This window comes from Silurus meridionalis, chromosome 11 (genome assembly GCF_014805685.1).
Source record: "Silurus meridionalis isolate SWU-2019-XX chromosome 11, ASM1480568v1, whole genome shotgun sequence".
In the NCBI taxonomy this organism is placed as follows: Eukaryota; Metazoa; Chordata; class Actinopteri; order Siluriformes; family Siluridae; genus Silurus; species Silurus meridionalis.
In genome coordinates, this window is record NC_060894.1 from 3,563,041 (window position 1) to 3,584,954 (window position 21,914).

The 21,914-nt window shown below is 39.6% G+C and overlaps 1 protein-coding gene across 1 annotated transcript; it reads left to right on the forward strand.

The window, feature by feature from the left end:
* The first annotated feature begins 1,726 nt into the window (after positions 1–1,726).
* LOC124393928 (inositol polyphosphate 5-phosphatase K) lies at positions 1,727–21,774 on the forward strand. The gene is given in 14 exon segments (XM_046861990.1): positions 1,727–1,760; positions 3,645–4,283; positions 8,195–8,302; positions 8,571–8,679; positions 9,060–9,176; positions 12,440–12,615; positions 14,118–14,229; positions 16,034–16,143; positions 16,218–16,428; positions 17,515–17,652; positions 20,077–20,142; positions 20,285–20,389; positions 20,825–21,029; positions 21,032–21,774. Coding segments are annotated over 13 exon segments (2,256 nt in total). The 5' UTR covers positions 1,727–1,760; positions 3,645–3,687; the 3' UTR covers positions 21,235–21,774.
* Positions 21,775–21,914: the final 140 nt, after the last annotated feature.

A 21,914-nucleotide genomic window follows, 5' to 3' on the forward strand; every position in this document is an offset into this window, starting at 1 on the left:
GGGACTAAATGGTTAAAGGTATTTCAGTAATTTGGACTTAACATAACACCAACTCTAAAATATATAATTTTATCCTACTGTAAAATGGTGATCTTGACAACACTGAACATGAAACAAAAAGCATATGGTATCAGTCATTCACCTGTAAACAGCCGACCGGAAGAAGGAAAAACTATCGGTATGGTATGGAGTTCCCACAATTAACTATCGGTGCTGATTATTCAGGAAAACCTGTATGTATATGTCTATATATATATATATATATATATATATATATATATATATATATATATATATATATATATATATATACAGGTTTATATATATATTTATATATATATATATATATATATATGGCACCGCCAGAAAGGAGGAAAAGAGGAAGGTCAAGGAGGAGGTTGATGGATGTGATGAGGGAAGACATGCAGGTAGTTGGTTTCGAAGAGATGGATGATCTGCTGTGGCGACCCCTAATGGGAGCAGTCAAAAAAAGAGATTAGTCAGAGAATATTAGTACATTTAGTCCCGATTTGCTTTTATTATTCCCTCCACCCTTCTGGGAAGATGTTCCACTAGATTTTGGAGTGTGCTTGAAGACATTTGTGTTCATCAGACACAAGGGTGTTAGTAAAGTCACTAATGTTAGTAAAGTCGCTGATGTAGGTGTGGTGAGGAGACCTCACTTTGAGCTCAGGGGCATGTTCGTGCTGGATCAGGTTTGGGTTTAGAAGTTCAAGTTTGCAGAAGAACCACATATGGCAGGAAAGGTCAGGTGTCCCAATACAATTTGTCCATATAGTGTATATTAATATTAAATCAAGGTGACAGAGCTATACAGGAGACAGAACTGCAGCATAGAAGAATGAGAATATAAAGAAGAGTTATTTACTTCTTTTATTTTTCACACTGACGAGATCACTGAGCCTTCGTGGTTAGTAGATAACCGGAGGCGAACCAGGCACCAGGCTGACTGTTCATCATAATTACATTTTTCTATTTTCTATTCTCTGTATGATACAGGGATCAGCGAGCATCCACAGCTCATATTGAGCTAATATCTGATCGCCCAGCTGATTTAGAAAGCTGTTTGCATCTTCATTTTGTGTGAAAGATAAATTTGATCGTTAAGTAAAATGGACTGAAATACTTTTAACAGTGTCACATCAGAGCTGAAATGTATCCAGCGCTTGATTATCAGCCCCGATATAAATACTCGTGCATAATCCTCGTACAGTCAGCACCATGCTCACTGGGGGTGTTAATGAGCGTGAGCAGAAGTGCATGAAGTGTGTCATACTGGCAAAGAACTGAGTTTTTCTTTCTAGTTTAGAAATTGTTGGAATTTGATTGGGAGGCATTGTGTTATTATTTGTATTTTTTATTTATTTATTTATTCATATTATGGTTATCATCAGTATGTTGTTATAGAGATATATTATTTATTGTCTTTTTTTTCCCTTTTTTTTTTCTTTCTTTTTTTTACTGGAGAGAATAAAGCAGCAGCAGCACTGCGATGCGTTCCACACTTGACTTTATGCCATTTTCTTCCTCATCAAACACTGCAGCGCATGTGATCTCACCCGGTCTGTTTGCGAAGCTCTGTCCCAAGACTCCTCTGCACAAAACTCGCCGATCTGTCCACGTCGAGCAGATGGAGCCAGAGCGAGGCATTATCTCGCATTTCGCTCAGACACTTCTCTAGATCCAGATCAAGTTCACCGTAGGAGTAAAATACAGTCAGGGACTGGAGTATGGACAGTGTGAGTTTAATCGGTTAAATCTGACCTTTTAACCTTCACATCACAACACCGCCAGTGCAAAGGAAAAGCGTCCCATCATCACAGAGGAATTATGGGATTGCAGAATTCCAGCAAAGGTTGTTGGGCCATGGAAGTTGTTGCCAGGCAACATGAAAGTGGAGCAGGATAGATGAGACAGGGAGGGAAAGAGGGATTGTCTGTCATCTGCAGGAAGAAAGATGATCCTCACTGAGTGAGAGTTCTGAAAGCCTGCTGATGTCAGTCGTGACATCCTGATCAGTACAGCGACAGGACATGAAATCCAAACCCTAATCCCGCTCTCTCTCTCTCTTTCTCTCTCTCTCTCTCTCTCTCTCTCTCTCTCTCTCTCTCTCTCTCTCTCTCTCTTTTTGTCTCTTTCTTGTTCTCTCACTCTCACACATACACATACAGTCTTGCAGACAGCACCAGACAGAGAAAGGAGGAAGTGTGAAGAGCATGCTAACTCAGCTCGCCCTCGTTTCACCCTTCACACTTTTATCACCTATTCTGCATCCCCTTATCAGTATCGCACAAGATATATCATGCCTTTTTAAAAATTATTTATTATTTTTTATTACAGCCGTCATTGCATTTTTTTTTGACATTTTCTGACATTTCTACAAATTCATATTACTTATTACATTCAATACTCTCACAGATATTTACTGGATTCATTTAACATTTGTAGAACGTGTATTGGACAGGTTTCAGGAACAGGATCCACCTGAAGTTTAGAATCTTTATAATAGTGATGGGAAGATCAGATTATTTTACTAAATTGGGTTCTTTGAATCTTGTTCGTCTAAATGAACAAATCTTTTTTTTTTATGTCATTTAGTTCATTTTGATCCTTTATTCAGAATTAAAATAAGATGTTACAGTTTCAATCCCCGAACATGTCTACATGCACCAACTTTCACTATAGTTCCAATCATTTATATATTTCTATATTACTGCATAGTGTATGGGAGTCACGTGACAAAAGAACGAATGCGCACCAATGCTTTGCTCATGCACTGAGTAGAAAATTAACCAATCACTCTATGAGAGGACTCGTTCTTCTGAGTTACATTAAAGACTCATTCAAAATAAACAAATCGTTCATGAAAGATCCCGTCACTACTTAATAACACAGTAATAATAATAACAGTTTAAACAAACTGCTCAAGTCCAACATTGGCTGATTAGTTTAGGTTCTTGATTAAAATGCGCTCAAGTCATATCAAGAGTCCACATCACACAGCATAGAGCTACGTAACACAGAGCTAAGGACTAAAAAAAAGTTGTCCTAACCACAACCTAGTGCAAACAGACACCTTCTGTATAGTACGTTGTACAGTACAATGTGCAAAATAATAGGACTGTAAACAAGGAGTGTACTTGTAAACATTATACACTTCTGTAAAGCAGTGACTGGTGGGAGTTTGAAATGCATGTAAACCAGCAACAGCAGCAATTGAGTAAGTGGTAAAGTCTCAGGCTAACATGATTACTGGGCTAGCTAACCAATGCTAAAGTTTCCTTTTGTAATGTTATCTAGTATACATTAAACACAATGTTGTTGTTTTGTTTTTTTAATCCTCACACAGTAGACCAACACCCACCCTCCCTCTTTCACAGGTTTGAGACCATCCATTACTGGAGTACTTTATCCTCTATTTTCACAACTGAGCACCCATGGGGTGTTAAGGACCTTGCTCAAGGCCCCAAGAGTGGCAGCCAGGACTCAAACCTACAACCCCTAGATCCAAAGTCCAATGCCTTAACCACTAGGCTACTACCTCCCCATTGTTGTGTTTTTCTGATGCTTTTAATCTCCTTTTTATTTTATGTTTTTTAATGTCAAATATTATGTTTCTGTAGGTTGATAGATCCAGCACTGACTGGCCAGAGCTGCTCGTTCCTGATGCAGTCCACAGGAGCACCAAGGCTTAGCCCCTCTTCAGTTCCCATCCTGCCCCCTCCGGCTTCAGTCTGCCCCACCACGAAGACATTAAACCCTACACTCAGCACTGCCAATATATCAGATACATCCCAGAAGGAACGTGGAATCCCAGCATCCACTGCTTCAGTGTCCGGCTCTGTTAGCATCAGCCGACCCAGGCCTGCTGCCAGATCTGGGGTAAAATCCCCCCGAACTGTGGACCCCCCTGCTATTTTACCCGTTATTCCAGCAGCAAGCTCTACATCTCAGACACCTACAGATATGCTACAAGGACATCGCAGTCCACAAAATTCTCAACTTGGACCAAAAGATGCTCAGCTAAATTCAAATACAAACACCCAGTTCAGCCCCAGCACCAAGCCAAACTCATTAACGTTCCCTAGTCCTCCTGTACAAGCTGGACGGAGTTCGAGTCTTCTTCCTAAAGCAAGCAGTCATTCCACTTCTTTTCCACAACCCAACCTCCAGAGCCAAACACCGGAGCCCATTCTCATAAGTCCTGGCACTGCAGAAAAAGCGACACACAAGAAGCCGTCCAATGAAGACGGAGATTTTAGGTAAGAACGCCTCTCTTTAAATCTCATGAAACTATATACAGACTTGTAGAGCTGTGGCTTAGATTTTCTGTGCTGCTTGTGAATGTGTTGCCATAGCAATTATACAGCATTTTTTCCCCCTTGAAAGTGAAGCATTAGGCTTACTAAAGGTTAACAGTGTGCATGATTTCTTTCTCCTTCTGAGGTGATATTTAAAGCAGCCAGCAATCTAAAACGGTCTCAACATTTCGCTTTTTCTATTTAAAATAATACGGTGTAATTCATTATGAAATGGTGGAGGAGTAGGAGGACATGTCTCTCTCAATAAAACAGACAGGTACAGAGCCCACACCTCTGTCAGTGGAGCTGAGAATTACCAGAGGCAACTTCCCTTTTATTAGGACTGGCAGGTATATAGAGAACATGGCACTTTCACTGGAACTGCAAGGTGTATACAGTATCTCACAAAAGTGAGTACACCCCTCACATTTCTCATTTGTCTAAATAACTGGTGCTCACACAACATATTGACACTTTGGACAGTTTTGACATGTTCCCTTAGGGGTGTACACTATAATTAAAGTTTCATTTCTATAGTATTGTCCTTTTAGAAGATATTGCTGAAGGGTTGCTGAAATGTGAGGGGTGTACTCAATTTTGTGAGATACTGTAGGTGATACCTCCTTGACTGTGATTGACATGTACACAAGCCAAAACTTTCTGACTGTGATTGACATGTACACAGGCCACACCTCCTTGACTGTGATTGACATGTACACAGGCCACACCTCCTTGACTGTGATTGACATGTACACAGGCCAAAACTTTCTGACTGTGATTGACATGTACACAGGCCACACCTCCTTGACTGTGATTGACATGTACACAGGCCACACCTCCTTGACTGTGATTGACATGTACACAGGCCAAAACTTTCTGACTGTGATTGACATGTACACAGGCCACACCTCCTTGACTGTGATTGACATGTACACAAGCCAAAACTTTCTGACTGTAATTGACATGTACACAGGCCACACCTCCTTGTCTGTGATTGAGTGTTACAGGCCACACCTCCTTGACTGTAACTGACAATATACAGGCCACACCTTCTTTTCTGTCAGCTTTTAACATGAACATTAAAGCCTAATTAAAGCCTCTGTGGATTGAGACAGGGCTGTTTTGGGACGACGTCTCCCCCGAGTCCATGACTCAACAGAGGGTAAAACAATTAGAGCGGCGACTGTCTGATTTCCCTGATCCGTGTCTTCGTCATGGTCTCTAATCTGTGAGTGACAGAATGAGCTCAGCGAGGCTACACTGGCCACGTTCCCACTCACAGATATCACACAGCAGCTTGTGCTACAAAATCTCGAGCTGCTCTGCCAAGCACATGATGACAAAACATGACAAAACATTTTTAGTATTAAGTAGTATCCTGCTGGAAAATCCACACGTTCTGCCTGAAAGCCAGTTTTTAAAACGCAGAACGGGTTGGTCAATCTGGAAGATTATACTATTGGTGTTAAATCACGAACATGTTTTTAGGACACTATAGTAAATATAGTATAATCTTTATGTGAGTTTGATGTTGAAAAATTTATTTCAGACCAAGCTGGATATATCGGGACGGTAATTCATATATATGCAAATAGTGTAAGACATATTCAGAAAGAAGTTAAAGGTGTATATTTTCCAGTACTCAGGTAACCATGCGGAAATTGTGCAGCATTAAATCTTAGGTTACTACTATTAACTACAACTGTAGCTAACTACAAAAACTGTAGTTAATTAATTACGACTGTATTAATGAATTATGAGTATTATTGTACATTTCTCCTACAGAAATCTATGCTATCTATGGTCCATTTATGAAACTTACAAATACTTAAGCTTTGTAACAAAAAGCAAAAAAAAAAGCTAAAACAACTCATTAAAATGTATTGCTCAGGTAAATACAACAGAAAAGTGGACCTAGAAAGAAGCTATAAAAATGATACCAGCACCTACTTTAAAGCATTTTATGTAGTAAATCCAGGCTTTTTTTTGTTGCTGTTGGAATAAATCTCCAGAACACATGGCATTTCTGTAACACTACAGACAGCTCTGTGCTTTTGCAGTTTACGCCTCACAGCTCAGTTTCGCAGCTCATGTTTAGTCAAAATGCCTCAACCCAAAACACGGCTGGGTCAATTCAGGGTCAAGTCATTTTCTCACTTCAGCTGAACTGTGCTAGATTTGACTTTGGAAACAGATTGAGACCACTTCACTTGGATACTTGACCTGTTATTTACAAACCCACTTTCAGTTCATAGACTAGGAAATAGGAAACCCTTTTTAGGATGGGGGCCATAGTGTGTTTTGTTGTGCAGAAAAAAAGCAGTCGGTCTCAGAAGAAAACATTAAAAAGCCCATTAGTACGTCTACGGATGCTGTCATTGCTGTCAATACATGTCCTGCTACGTCTTTATTTTTGATCCATAACCATGTTGATGTTTTCAGGGAAGTGCCCTAATTCACTTACACAACATGCTGCAGGACCGATAGGCCGTAATGGCCGTAATGGCTGTAATGGCTTACTTCTTTCATTAATTATTCATACCCTTATTGATTCATTCATTTATTATTAAGTAGGAAAGCCCTCCAGAGACCAGTGTCTCATTTGCAGAGACACCCCACATGTTGACAACAAGGTAATCAAAACTTCCTTCCAAAACCTTACCCATGGGGATGCTGGAGATTGTGCCAAAATATATGTTTTTGGGAATTGGGCAAAGATGTAACCCTGCATGTGAAAGCATAGCGATTATACATCGATCCTGGTATAGTTGTATGTAATGCGTTCTCATTGTTTTTCAGTCTTTCGGTGTGTTCTGCAGTTTATTCCACTGTTGAGAGGCGAAAAAAAGGAGCAAACATTCTGCAGTAACGTTATAGTTTTCTGTAGGCCATTTTAAGGATGTAAACAATAAGACATGTCGTGATGAAACTGCGCATGTCTGGTCCAAGAGCATTTCCGGTTGCGCCATTTTTATAGCACGAAGCTGTCAAAATAAAACGACTAACACACTTTTTAGTTTAGTTAAAACAAAAGAGGTAATATATTTATCTTCTTCTTCTTTCGGCTTCTCCCATTACGGGGCGCCACAGCGGATCATCCGTCTCCATACCCCCCTGTCCTCTACATCTGCCTCTTTTACCCCAACTACCTGCATGTCTTCCCTCACCATGTCCATAAACCTCCTCGTTGACCTTCCTCTTTTCCTCCTTCCTGGTGGCTCCATCCTTAGCATTCTTCTACTGATATTCTAATGGTTTGGACATGTGCAGAGGAGGGACATGGGGTATAATGGAAGCAGCCGAAAGAAGAAGAAGAAGAAGTTCTCTTTTTCGCTGAGTGTTTTTCTGCTAATAGCATTATTCTCCATTAACATTGGGGTAATCAGTTAAAGGCATTGTTCTATAATTCAGGGCATGGCTTTCTCCATCAATTGGCCTTGTTTATATTCAAGTGCATGGTTCTCCGTTATGGGGCATTATTCTATTATTAAGGCAATGGTTCTCGATTACGGGGGCAATCAAAGGCATAACTCTCCATTAATGACATTGTTCTCCATATAAATATGTGATACTCCATTAATGGCACGTTTTTATATTCTCATTATTCTCAGTGAAGTGCTTCTTCTTTAACAGCCGGGTTCTCCATTTGATTCTTTGCTTTTTATTTATTTTCCACAATAGTGTACTGTAGCTCTTTAGTTAATGACAGTTTGTTTCCATTGTTGTGGTTCAATGGTTGTATCTGTGGATCTCTCAGTAATGACATGCTTGCTATTAACCACATTAATATTTAAGACATGTTCCATTTGTTCTGTTTCATCCACTCTCATTATTCAAATTCTGTTCTTTAATAACAGTTTTCTTGTTTGTAGGATTCACATTGTCACGTGGAACGTTGGCTCAGCGATGCCACCCGATGACATCAGCGGGCTGTTCGGCCCGGGAGTCAGTGACGGGAGCACAGACATGTTTATTGTTGGGTGAGATGGTTTGTCATATTCCCCACTGTCTCAAGCTACATGTCCAGACCTGCTGCTAGAAACATTACATTCACTTTCCAACGTGAACCTCTAAAGAGCTTTAGAAATTAACAGGAGAAATTAGCAGGAGCAGGTGCAATAGTCAGAAGGGCTGGAAAGACATTCTCCTGGGTAGAAGTCCTGCAGGATCAGGGTTTGTTGACTCTTTGAGACATCTGTGTCATTGCTCTGAGATGTTTCTGCATCACACAATGTTTCCCCTCCGCAGGCTGCAGGAAGTGAGCTGTATGATTAATAAGAGGCTGAAGGATGTGCTCTTCGTAGACCAGTGGAGTGAGCTGTGCATGGACACACTCGGACGTTTCGGTTACGTGCAGGTTAGTGAAGCAATGCTTCTAGACACATCTCTGCAGTCAGGTCTAAAAGTATCAGCCCACTCTGAAGAACTTTGTCAAACACAGAATCTATTGTTTTAATTGATAATAAAAATCGACTGTTTTTTTTCCCCAAAACTGTCACGTCTTATTGTCTAATGCCTGATGTGGACACAGTTAACACCACCTTTCCTGCCGTTTTCTTGAAGAGTTAACTTTATAATAGTGAACAATTATAGAATCATGTCTGCGAATTATAACTTGGCAAAAATGCACTAGCATTTGATAATTGCTAAAAAATTCGTATTATTATTATATTATTTTTTTAATGATCCGATCTTTCCATCCCGTGATCTGAGTACAGCTCCTGTTTTGACCTCTAGGTGGCATCTCAAAGGATGCAGGGAGTTCTGCTGCTGGTTTTCTCCAAGTTTTGCCACTTGCCATTTCTACGTGGGATCCAGACCCAAAGCACACGAACCGGCCTCGGTGGCTGCTGGGTGAGTCACGAAATCTGGACATCATCCGACTACAACTTATTTACATTCGGTGTTGGGAACAATCTACATTTCACAGTTTGATTAGATGTTTACTTTTCTGTAGAGTGGGTGGGGCTAATTTTGGATAATTCTTATGTAAACCTCATCCACCACCCACAAGGCTGATGTTGTGTTCATGCAAGAGCCACTTGAGTGGGAACGATCAAGGCTGGAAAACTAAATTCACACTTGTAGGTTAAACAATCCTATTTTTTAAGATTGCACGAATGTTTTCAGTTTTGTTTACGTGCTATAGCATGCTTTCATTCAAGCACACATATTAAAATATTAGAGCATGCACTCTAGAGCTGTTCTCAGTTTAAACAGATAAGCTGTGGCTTTAAAGAGTTTTATGGTGTTATTTTTAAAAAGGATGAATGTAGAATATAAACTCCAGCTTTGGATTATACAATCATCTGAATAGTATTTCACCACAAACCTACAGACGGGGCAAGAATTGATTTGTTCCCCCCGCCTATGGTTTGGGTCTATCTGTTATCTTAGAGGAAAGAGTTATTGCCAATATAAAGTTCCCTATAATAAAACATGTCTATCCTGATGGGCATGGCTTCGTCTAGGATGATGAATAATGAGAATCATGTCAAATGACCAGTGTTAGAAAGTAATGAAGTAAATTTAATTTGTTACTACACTTTTCTGTAATTTACTGAAGTATTTCCATTTGGGGAGACGTTTACTTTTACATTTCAAAACCAAATATCACACTTTTTACTCAACTACATTTTGCAAAATCAGTCGTTTCTCTTTAATAATGAGCGGATAAAAACTTAACCGGTCAAACACGCACCGATCAGTGTCGAGCACACGCTCTGTTTTGAACTTGTTTTGATCGCTGCTTGGTGGTATCTGCTCATCACCAACATCCAGTTCAGCATCAGGAATAAATGTTGGAAGAAACTCCTGACTCTAATTAATAACTAATTATGATATTCTTTTAATATATTGGTGTGTTAAGAGTAACATTAGAGTCTTTTCACATAAACTGATAATAGGAACATTACAGCCATAATGAATCATAGTACTTTGGATACTTAAGTACATTTGAAGGTCAATACTTTTGTACTTTTGCTCAAGTGGAAGTTTAAAGGGAGCAATTTCACTTTTACTGGAGTCACATTTTACCTACTGTTTCTATACTATATTCATCCACCACTGTAAATCTATTCTTATGGCCATCACAATCCACACAAGTATATGTATGGAAGAATTTGGGGCGATGTGTCCAATATCATCAAAACAGCAGCTAAAGGGGAAGTATTTCAGGACAGAACCGTATTTATCGCTCCGACACCTTTCCAGAGACGTGTAGAATCTGTGCCAAGGAGCGCAGACGCTGTTGTGGCTGCTCATCGAAGCCTCACTGGCATACTTTATGTTCACTTCTTTTTTACATCTTTTTTTTTTAATCATTTGATCGAACTCGTGTTTAAATTCATTTCTCCGCCACTATTGCGGCTCAGCTCCTCTCATCCATCCTTCTGATGTTTAACTTCAGAGATGTGTCTTAGGCTTTGACCTGGTGTTCAGATGGACCTTTGATGATCATTGCAAGCCAGAGAGAGTTAGGTGTGTGTGTGTGTGTGTGTGTGTGTGTGTGTGTGTGTGTGCATAGACGTCACAGAGTTCGTGTATTGATGTCATCATGGCTCCAAGGTTGTGCTGCAGTCTCCTTTGAGCCGTATGCAGTAGGGCACAGCAGCTTGTCCACACACACACACACACACACACACACACGCACGCACAGGCAGTAATTTTTTAACCCACCAAGTGTATTAAACAGACAGTGAACACAATAAACAATGCTCATGTTCAGTCGGGCCAAAAATTCAGCATCACTTCTAACAACTCCAAAATGCCTCCAAAATCGGCCATGTTAGATTGCAATACAATGGATGAAAAATCCTCCTCTGAACCTGAAATCTGATTGAAAACACTGTGTGTGAGATGTCCCTCAGGGAATACAGCTGTGCTCTGTTCTGCTCTACTCCAATAGTGCTGCATCTCACTGAGCATCACATCACATCAAAACCCACAGCTCCTGATTATTAACAGCAGCCAATTACAGGCTTATGCATATGAATTCCTCCTTCTTAACAGGAATTCTCAAGCCCTCGACATGCCATCAGAGCATAAAAGGGGAAAAGTGGCACTACATCTCAATGAGTCATCCACCTTCATAGCAATTGCAATGTATTGACACAAGGATAAGCAGCAGTGTCACTACAAAATCACTGACAGATCTGTTCTTTATGGGCTTTTTAACAACACAACATAATCGCGTCAACAGATGTCATGTACAATGCCCTGAAGTCAGCTTATACCAGGTCAGCTGTATTCCTCAAACATTAACTGGTAGTGTCATTTCATCTTAATTCAGGTAGCTTGTCATGAGAGGAGTAGAATCTGAGAACCAGGTTTTGCTGACACATCACTATGGCATCTGCTTGCAAAATAGAATATATATAATTGGATAAGTGGTGAAAACTTGGCTTTCCTCAAACTTTCTTGAAGGTGATGAGCTTTGTTGGCTTTAGAGCTAGTATTGCGGGTACCAGGTGAAGTTCTCTGCCATGTCAACACCAAGGAGTCAGTGTAAAGCTTTTATCGTGCATTGTCACGTTGTCATTTCTTGTTCTTGTTTCTATATAATCTGTACACCCACTAGGTTATTTCTCCTTTTATTTATCATAACAAATACCTGCAGTTGTCACATGTGCAGTTGTAACAGCTCCTGTTCCTGGATTTAAAGGACTTTAATCATGTGATGACCTGCATGCCATGTGAAACTGTAGGTAGCTCAGTAGTTAAGACTTTGGACTTCTGATCAGAAGGTCGTGAGTCCAAATCCCAGCCACTCCTGGGACCCTCAACTGTTCAGTTATATGAATGAGATAAATGTAATCGCTTCTGGATAAGGGTGGCTGCCAAATGCCGTAAATGTAAATGCGTCACTTAATAGGAAGTGAAAAAGAAGTTACCTATTAGATTCAATCCAGTGTGATGTTTATTAGACAAATTTAGAAATGAGAGCATTGGTCTCCTGAAATATTGTGATATCATGAGGCTTTGTCTAATAAAATAGTAAACAAAATACGTGATCATAAATCACTCGAGATTATTTGACTTCATTAGGAATCAGTCTCTCCCCCTTTCTCTCTCTCTCTCTTTCTCTCTCTCTCCCTCTCTCTCTCTCACCCTTCTAGGGGAATAAGGGTGGAGTGAGTGTGAGGATGATGATGTTCGGTCACCCCATGTGCTTCCTAAACTGCCACCTGCCGGCTCACATGCGGAACCTGGAGCAGCGCATCGAGGACTTTGAGAGCATCCTGCAGCAGCAGCAATTCGAAGGCGGTGCTGCCGTGGGTGTGCTGGACCACGAGTGGGTGGGGCCAGGGGTTTAGCAAAGATCTGAATTGTTATTTCATATTTCTTTCTATTTTTAAAATGACAATACATTGTACACTGAGGTCATACTGCTGATTAATTAACCCCACTTTTATATCAGTAAAGAGAAAAATATTTACCACTTCTGTTTATAAATATAAAAACGTACTAGCTACATAAGTTTGGGTTAACTGGAGTAATTGGTAAGAATAGTTTTACATCAGCCACACTAATAGCTTTAAAGGGAAATATGAAATGAAAGGTTATTTACTGGAATGCATAGTTTTTGTTTTAAAATTACAGTAATCCCCCGGTTCGAATCTCGCGGAATTGCATTTGCCACGTAAATAATTTGTTTGGCTGATTTTCCCGGTCTTTCGCGTATAGCACGATAATCCTTAACAACTTATAGGGAATCGTTTTTATGGAGTTTTATGTTGAAATAATGAAATTTATTATCACAAATATAATTATTAATTATAAAATGAATTAAATTGTTAATACAGTACAGTACTGTATACATAAAATTAGATTTTTGTAAACAGAGTGGTGTCCGTTTATCGCAGTTTTTCGTTTATCGTTTTGGAACGTAACCACCGCTACAAACGGGGGATTACTGTATATCCTAGGGTATATTACATATTGCTATTTGGAAAAACCTTTGGAAAATTTGGTCCCGCTTCATGTATTTCATTAGCAGTCACTAAATAGCTGCCTCATTCATTGAACTCTATTGTAGAAGACATTGGAGTGTTTCTCATTATACTGTACGAGGTGGTATCAAAATTTAAATGTGACTTCCCACGTCTGCAACCAGTCGTTCAAGGTATTTTGATTGGCGAGCGGAAGAACATCAGAGACGTCAGAACCATTCGGCCACTTGTGCATGATGATCGTCGGAAAACAATGCACATGTTCTGACTTCCACACCCACCCTACTCGCCAGATCTTCTTGCAGATTAGAGCTTCTGCAAGGACTTTTGCCCTCAAATAGCAGAAGGTGCTCGAGACGCTCCAGGAACGCTGGAGCACTGTATTGCTGTGCAAGGGGACTATTTTGGAGGTGATCTTGTGCAAACATGGATAAATAAAGTACTTTCTTGTAAACAAAGCTAGTCTCGAAACATTTTGATACCACCGCGTACGTTTCACTAAACTTTGAACTAGTAATAGAATAGAATTCAAAATACATCTGCATTAGTTAAGTCATATTTTCTATTTATTCATTTTCAAATATTATGAAATCATAAATGCGAGGAGTCATGGAAACGTAATTTTTTTTAATATAATGGTACAATTTCGTTTTGGCCCACGGCCTTCAATCAAAGTTGATTTTTGGCTCTTCATAGAAAAGCATTTAGGTTGTTCTGGTGTAGGGTATCCACATAAATATTTGTTTAACTAATTTGAAGAAAATCCTTCGATTTCAAAATGATGCTGCGACTCCAAAGCCAGGTTTAACCTCAGGCTCGTGATGCGTGCTCTCTTTCTCCACAGTGTCGTGTTCTGGTTCGGTGACCTGAACTTTCGCATCGATGACTACGATATCCACGTGGTGAAAAGTGCAATCGAGAACAATAAGCTGTCTGTGCTCTGGGAGAAAGATCAGGTGAGGTTTCGAGTTTCAGGGACGACTGATTTCAGACCCTCAGAGAGTACCAGTACAGTGTACAGTTTCAGAAGATTCTTTGTAGACCGAGGATATGTAATATTAATTTTAAAGTTCAGAAAATATGATCCAATCTACCTATTAACATTCGGTATAATCATAGAATGTACTCTATTGATTTAATATAATATAATAATTCTCAATGTAATTAATGCTGAAATTCAGTGCAGTTCCTTTTACCTCCACACGGGTCCGCTCATCAACACATTTATGGTCTGTGTTGTTGCGTGCAAAGGTTTCCGTACCTAATGATTATTCAATGTTATTCTTTTTATTACAGCTTGATATCGATGAAAAAATAAGAATTCGAAACAAACGATACCAGTACTCTATGATAATAATACCAGTACTGATACCGAAATGAGCAATTTGCTTAATATGAATCAATCAGGGTCCTTTATTTATTTAGTTCACCTCTGTTAAAGTTGATTGCTGGCAAGTCCTACTAGCAATGAACACATTGTGCTTCATGTCTAAGTTGTTTTAAGTTGTTCATATTTTTATTAAGGGTGAAGTGGTGCCCAACCTGAGCATGCAGATCCGCATCTTTGATGGTTATTAAAAACGTGCTGCTCCTCTACATTAAAAAGTCACCGAAGACACTTGAACACTCACTTCACTGCTTCACGATCAACACAATTCATCACAACCTTCATCACAAATGTTTTTGTTCATACAGCACCTTTTCATGACCACACACACTTTTACTGCATTCACATTTACTGCATTTAGCAGACCCTCCTATCCAGATCGACTTACAAAAGTGCTTTTAGTCTCTACCAATGAATAAGTCAACAGTGTTTCGCTAGATTGCAAACTTAAAATTGCCTTTAAACAAAGACAAATCAAACCAGAAAAAGTGCTAGTTTTAGTGTTTCAGAAAGAGGTAGGTCTTCACCCGTCGTTTGAAGATAGCCAATAACTCCATGTTCAGACATCTGGGGGAAGTTCATTCCACCGTCTTGGTGCATCACCTACTGCGCATGTGTTTTCAGGTCAGTCATCGTTGAAACACAATGAAGATGTTTTATGATTCAGTTTTATGATGAACATGTTATAATGCTTTAGTTTGTGTAGTTTACACTCTGCTTTGCTTTTAATAATTAACTCTTTAAAAATGTCCAGATCGTCAGGGATCAGGCAAACAGCCTGGGAATCAGACTTGGTTCTAAGTAGCTCAACGGAAACTGATCTGACTAGGCAATGTCTAAAATGTATTCATCCGTTAACACAAGGAATTAGGGTTAGGGGCATTCCTTAAGGGCCCAGGAGCAGCAATTTGGTGGTGCTTGGATTTTAATTCGAAACCTTCTAATCAGAAATCCAACATCTCAAATAGAGGTTTAATCGCCACTGACCGAAACTATCGGCAAAAAATCAATACTGCTTTTTTTAGTTTGCTGAGCGGAATCTAGAGACGAATTACAGACGCCAGGTGTCGTTTATTTTTACATGCAAGATTGCGACCTGTACACTTTATTACACATTTTTAAGTGAAGTATGGAAACCCAGTGCCTAAGATGGGAAGCTTAGCATATGAAGTAGAGCTGCATTGTTTTAATTAACCTAATAAAGGCAATCGATGATTAGAAATTTGTGCTCAAACTACAGAATACGACATTTTCCAGATGTCTAACAACAACCTTGTTGTGAACGTAGCCTTTTAAATGCATAGCATTTGTACCGATTTACTTCTTAAAAAGTGATTATTAACCATGCTTTCAACTTTGGTCTTGTCTTTCAGCTCAACATTGCAAAAAAGAGCGAGTCTGTGATGGACGAGTTTATGGAAGGACCTCTGAATTTTCCACCAACCTACAAGTTTGATGTGGGAACGCATACGTATGACACAAGGTTCGTATATTACTGTGTGATTTTAATGCCTTTGGCATTATTTAGACAAGTTTTATTTCCTGTTCGTTTTTCAGTGCTAAGAAAAGGAAACCTGCATGGACAGACCGAATCCTGTGGCGTCTCCGCAGGACGGGTTCCCCCGTGCCGTCCCATAATGCCGCTCTGCAGCGGGGTCTTACCTCGTGGCTTGGTGGGGCCACACAGGTCACGCAGTGCTTTTACCACAGTCACATGGGCTACACCGTTAGCGACCACAAACCTGTCTCCGCCCTTTTTTCTCTGCATGTGAGACAAAACAATCACGTTGAGTGTGAATATACATTTATGTATTAGGGGTGTAGCGGTACACGTATTCGTACCGAACCGTTTCGGTACAGGGATTTCAGTTTGGTGCACGTGTACCGAATGCAAACCTTTTTATGTATGGAACATATTTAAAACGTCCCTCACAAACGTATTTAGTGGCGGACTCAAGTTTGTTTAGTCTCCGCCTGGCACTTTGAGCACAGTTTTTTTAAATTATTATTTAATTAAATTATTAAACTAAAAAACATGCACAAGCAATGCCAGGGGTATAAAAATAAAGAAACTAGAATTAGCGCAGTGTCACTATGGCTACTCACTCCATACTAGAAATACGATTTGCATTTGTATACTCAGATTTAGTTTTGCTCATGCGCAAAATCACTGCCACTTCTATTTTTACTACAGTCTTCTTGAATTCTATAAATTCTTTATCATTTTATTTCCAGTTTGAAGAATTTCTCTTAAAAGGAGAAAATCCTGAAAATTCCGCAGAATCGAGGGAGTAAACGAATGAAAGATTGAAGGAATGAAGACATTTGTTCAAGTTTGCTGGAAAAATTTGAACAATAATGTAGATCATATATTTAGAAAATTAAATATTAAATGTAAAACACACACACTTATAGAAACATCTGTATTACCCAAAAGAGGTTTAACAGATGTAAACTATTTAATAATGTTCCATATATTACATTTTATTTTATTTAATTTTTTAAATATTTAATTTTTTATCAAATATTGCATTATATAAAATATAAAAAATATTATACAAAATATTATTTTATATATTATTTAACCCAGCAGGTGTTTTATTTAAAATTGCTTAGAAAAAATTATTATTGTTGATGTTCCCAAATGAATTAATAAAAAACAACAAGCATTTCTATATTTTTATTTTCTTCCACCAAACTGTAACAAAATTAAACGGAACTGTGAATTAAAACTGAGGTACCGATCCGTGAATTCTGTGTACCATTACACCCCTATAAATATATATATATACATATAAGCTGGATGTTTGTGCAGCTGTTAATACAGATGCCCTAAACGGTTGTGTCTCTGCAGTTTCCCTTTAAGCTGGATCTGCCATTAGTCAAACTGGAGGTAGAAAAGGAGTGGACCAAAGTGTCGGATGCGACAACCAAGTTTACTACAGCATCAGGTTTCCAGAGAAGCTCCTGGGACTGGGTGGGATTGTACAAGGTAAGAAAGAGTACAGTTAAAATGAAGGTCATGAGTGACCACTGAACTTCAAACGAACCTTGGCAGCACTGCATACGCATTCCTTCATCACTTCTGGTCTTTTATAACAGGCTTTTTTCAGTATTACGTTACTAACAAAAGTGAAATATTCCCTTTAATACAAAGCAACACTCAGATCGAGCTTACTGGATAGCAGAAGCTTTCGCCCCCACGTTATCAAGAGATCACGCTTCTGAATGCCACCGCTATCTGTGGCCAGGAGTCAGGAGAGCAAAACTGCCAACGCTCTCTCTCTCTCTCTCTCTCTCTCTCTCTCTCTCTCTCTCTCACACACACCTGTGAATCTGAGCGACATTAGTCAGGCATGAGAGTGTTTGTAGAATAGGGCATTTTGTGTATCCTCTGGAGGAAGCATACGTTTGCCTTTAGTGTCATGTGATGAGAGACACCATCTAGTGAGTAAATTTGAAAAGTGGAAAATTATTATATAAAAGGATTTTCCCGGCACTTCAGGGCTACAACACTGCCAAGCACCAACCAATCATAACATGTTACAGGTTATGAGTTTTGTCTGATCTCCTACATTTGATCAACATTCAGGTTTATATTTTTCATTCCTCTTTAGTGATGCATTTAAAACATAATCATCAGCAACATAAAAGACTCAGTCAGTGAACAAATCCAACATGGAGTCATTTTATTTCCTCCAAAAAACGTTCGGGGAAACATTCGAGCTACAGACTAGTGATTGGCGGATCAGATCAGATCAGATTTAGCGACGTTCAAAATGATTAAATCCTTTTTTTTGTCCATCATTTCGTTCCGTTGATCAGAAAGAAAATAAAATGGTACATTTTCAATAATCCCCCAACACAAACTCTGACTATAGTTCCAATAATTTATACATGTACATAGAACTGCATTGCGCATATGGGAGTCACGTGACAAAAGAACGAACGACTCGGAGAGGACTCGTGAGATGAACTTCTCAATTTTGTTTTCATGCGCAATGCCATGCATAGAGTATATGGGAGTCACGTGACCAAAAAAGTTAATAGAAGAGTTAAGACGTAAATTCCTCAATTTGGTTTCCTGTACATAACCTACGGAGATTTTGCGATGCTTTCTAATGCGCGTCCAGTAGAAAATGAACGAATCACTATTTGAGACGACTCATTCTTCTGAGTCACATTAAAGTCCCTACTACACACACATTGTCCAAAGTATAAGTTAGACAAAAGGACAGATGACAAACGTAAAGATGAAGCAATAGTATTTTGTTTGATTGTTTGACATGTGGATGAAATGATATACAGCCAAAATGAGCTTCCTATCTGCCTTTATTATTATTGTTATTACTATTATTATGCCATGGATGGTCCGCTGTGGCGCCCCCTAATGGGAGAAGCCGAAAGAAAGATTATGCCATGATATAATGCATTGCTCAATCGTCCTATTGTGAAGATATTGATAGGCATTTGTTTTTAGCCTCCCATTCAATATCACCACAAGCTGCCACTGATTATCACACAAATAATTTCTATTAGCCATATTACTCTATATTGGCCTGTAGATTCATCTCTATAAACCTTTTCCTGTACATTCATGAAAAACAGTGCAACATGATTCGGCTTATTTTACTAATACAGTATAAGTACAATTGCGGAATAGAAACGCAGAGCCATTTATCTACTCAACTGAAAGCCGTGCATGTAACTTGACCTTCTAGGCATTTTAATAACATCCTCCTGTAACGTAGTTTTATTATTAACGTGCCAAGAAAGAAAGTGCTGGTTAAATATAGCTGTCTGGTGTGTATCTTACTATCAGCACATGCCAATCGCACAGCCCGTTCTAATGGAATTTGAGCTTTCAAGACAGGAAGTGGATGAAGCCATAATAACCTTGTTGCTAAGCTCCTGAGCCATGTGGGTGCCAACATAACTTGGCACTGTTAGATAGGTTAGATATAATGGTAATGATTACGCTCGTGGCACATATCCACCCAATTTTACACGTACTGGTTGTTAGTACACACAAGTTACACCTCTCAGTCACTGCTCATGCTTAGGATCATAATTACTCGTTACATTGTTACTATTAATGTTTTTACAAATATACCCAGCAGATGTTGATCATCATGTCATTCTGAATCCAAGACACTGTCCTAATGCTAATCTAATCCGTTTTCCAGAACGTGCACCAAGTTGAGAAATGTCCGTATTTCATCACTACTTGAACTGCGAGCTATCTGAAGATTTGACTTGCAGAAAGAAATAATTGGGATAAACAAAAATTTCTCTGATAAACAAAATGCAAATAAGCAGTCTCTGATCAATAGTCAGATTTTCATTATTGCAAATGTCACAATGTGTGTGTTTAGGATAATGTTTAATATGTCCTCTGTGACCTCTTTTCTGTCAGGTGGGCTTCAAACACCACAAGGACTATGCAGCCTATGTCTGGGCCAAATCTGACCATTCCACTCAGGTAATAAAAAAATGAGCACAATAAGCCTGAAAAGCACCCAGACAATCTGATTAGTGTGTGAGATTACACTAAAGACCTTACGATTGTCGAACCAGCAGTATATGCAATGTGTAGTGTTTTTTGTTTTCGTTTTCGCTTCCAGGTGACTTTTCCAGAAGAGGATTTGCCAAGAGACGCAGGAGAATACGTGCTGGGTTACTACAGCCACAACACGAACAGCATTGTGGGAATTACAGAGCCATTCCAGGTTGAGTCGATAAGATCTCATTAAGCAAAAGCACGAACGAGCCAAACTTACCGCCAGCCATCATTTAGTCCAAATACTGTACAAAGAACGCTTTAGCGTTTGGCTATGACCAAGCCGATCACAAGTTCATCATTTACTGCTGGACGTGTGGGTACATGGTTACGCCTTGTTTTATTTGTATTTTTCCGAGAAGATTTCACAGTATAAAGCAGTAACTCAAAATACAAAATACAATACACCAAGTGCTGCGTTTTATTAGTGACATATATAAATATTTACAGCTTATACTGAGACAGAGCTTTCCTCAGCTGATGAATGAGGCTACAGTTATTAGTCACTCTGTACTGATACTTGGTTTTTGTTTTCTATTTCTTATTGCCTTTCCTTTCACAATAACCTTCTTTCTCTTTTTCTACTCCACTCTCCCACCTCCAGGTTCACTTACCTGTCTGTTCCCCTCCTGCCCCACCGTACCCGTCTCACTCAGACAGTTCGGATGCGAGCTCAGAGGACGACAGCACTCTGGTCCTGTTGGCATCCAGCTCACGCAGCCCAAGTCCCAGGACATGCTCCACTAAACGCCAGAAGCAGCACCACCGCAGTCGCAGCCCGGCCGTCCCCGCTCTGCAGTCCCTAAGTCTGAAATCCAGAGACTCCCTGTTTCACCCCGCCAGGCCATGAACACCAGGAAGGAGCGTCTGTTTTCCCCTGAGTCCCCCTCTCTTAGTCCTCTGAGCCCTGCCAATGGCATCAGTGTCCCAGAAGCACTTGTTGTTGCCATCCTGGGGGAACACAGACCACCTCAGGGTCAGATCCCAGCGAAGAGCGGCGACTCTAACCGATGACCACGCAATTTGCTGATCAAGACTTATAGAATGCCATTACATAACAGCTACAATGAGTGAGAGTCGTGTTTTCTTTTTAGACGTAGCACTTACCTGTTGCTGTGTCACACTGCAGTCTGTTTTTTGCGAAATCATCTCTTCAAATCAGTGCCGGTTCAAGCCTTGCTATTGGGCCTCGTCCTCTCTCATCACAGTCTGCTGTGCTTTTGAGCTTTTTGAGTATTAAACGGTAGCTAGCTTCTAAATGTTTTGGGCAGAGTGCTTTCAAATGTCTCTCTAGCCGCTGGACATGTCTGCGAGGTCCATGCTTTTTGATTACTTTGTGTGGAGCTATAGGCTGTTTCTCTTAGAAAATGCTTTCACCTGGAATGATCAGAATACATTTGGTTCTGTGTGTCAAATATTAACATGTTCTTAAATTTAGCATATCAGCACGAGTTCATCCCTCTCGAGATAAAAAGAATGGCATTCACCCATATTTCCGGAAATTTCTAATTTTTCTCTGAATAAAAACATAATAAAATCCATTAATTCAAAGCAGGAAGTTGCAGTTCCTGAACCCCAAAGTTGTCTGAAGCCACAGCATTCAGGAAACGACAATTCACATGCACACATCCTCTTCCTCTATTTATCTTATGCCTCTGTACAAGAGTAAGAATCCATCTGTCCATCCTTCACAG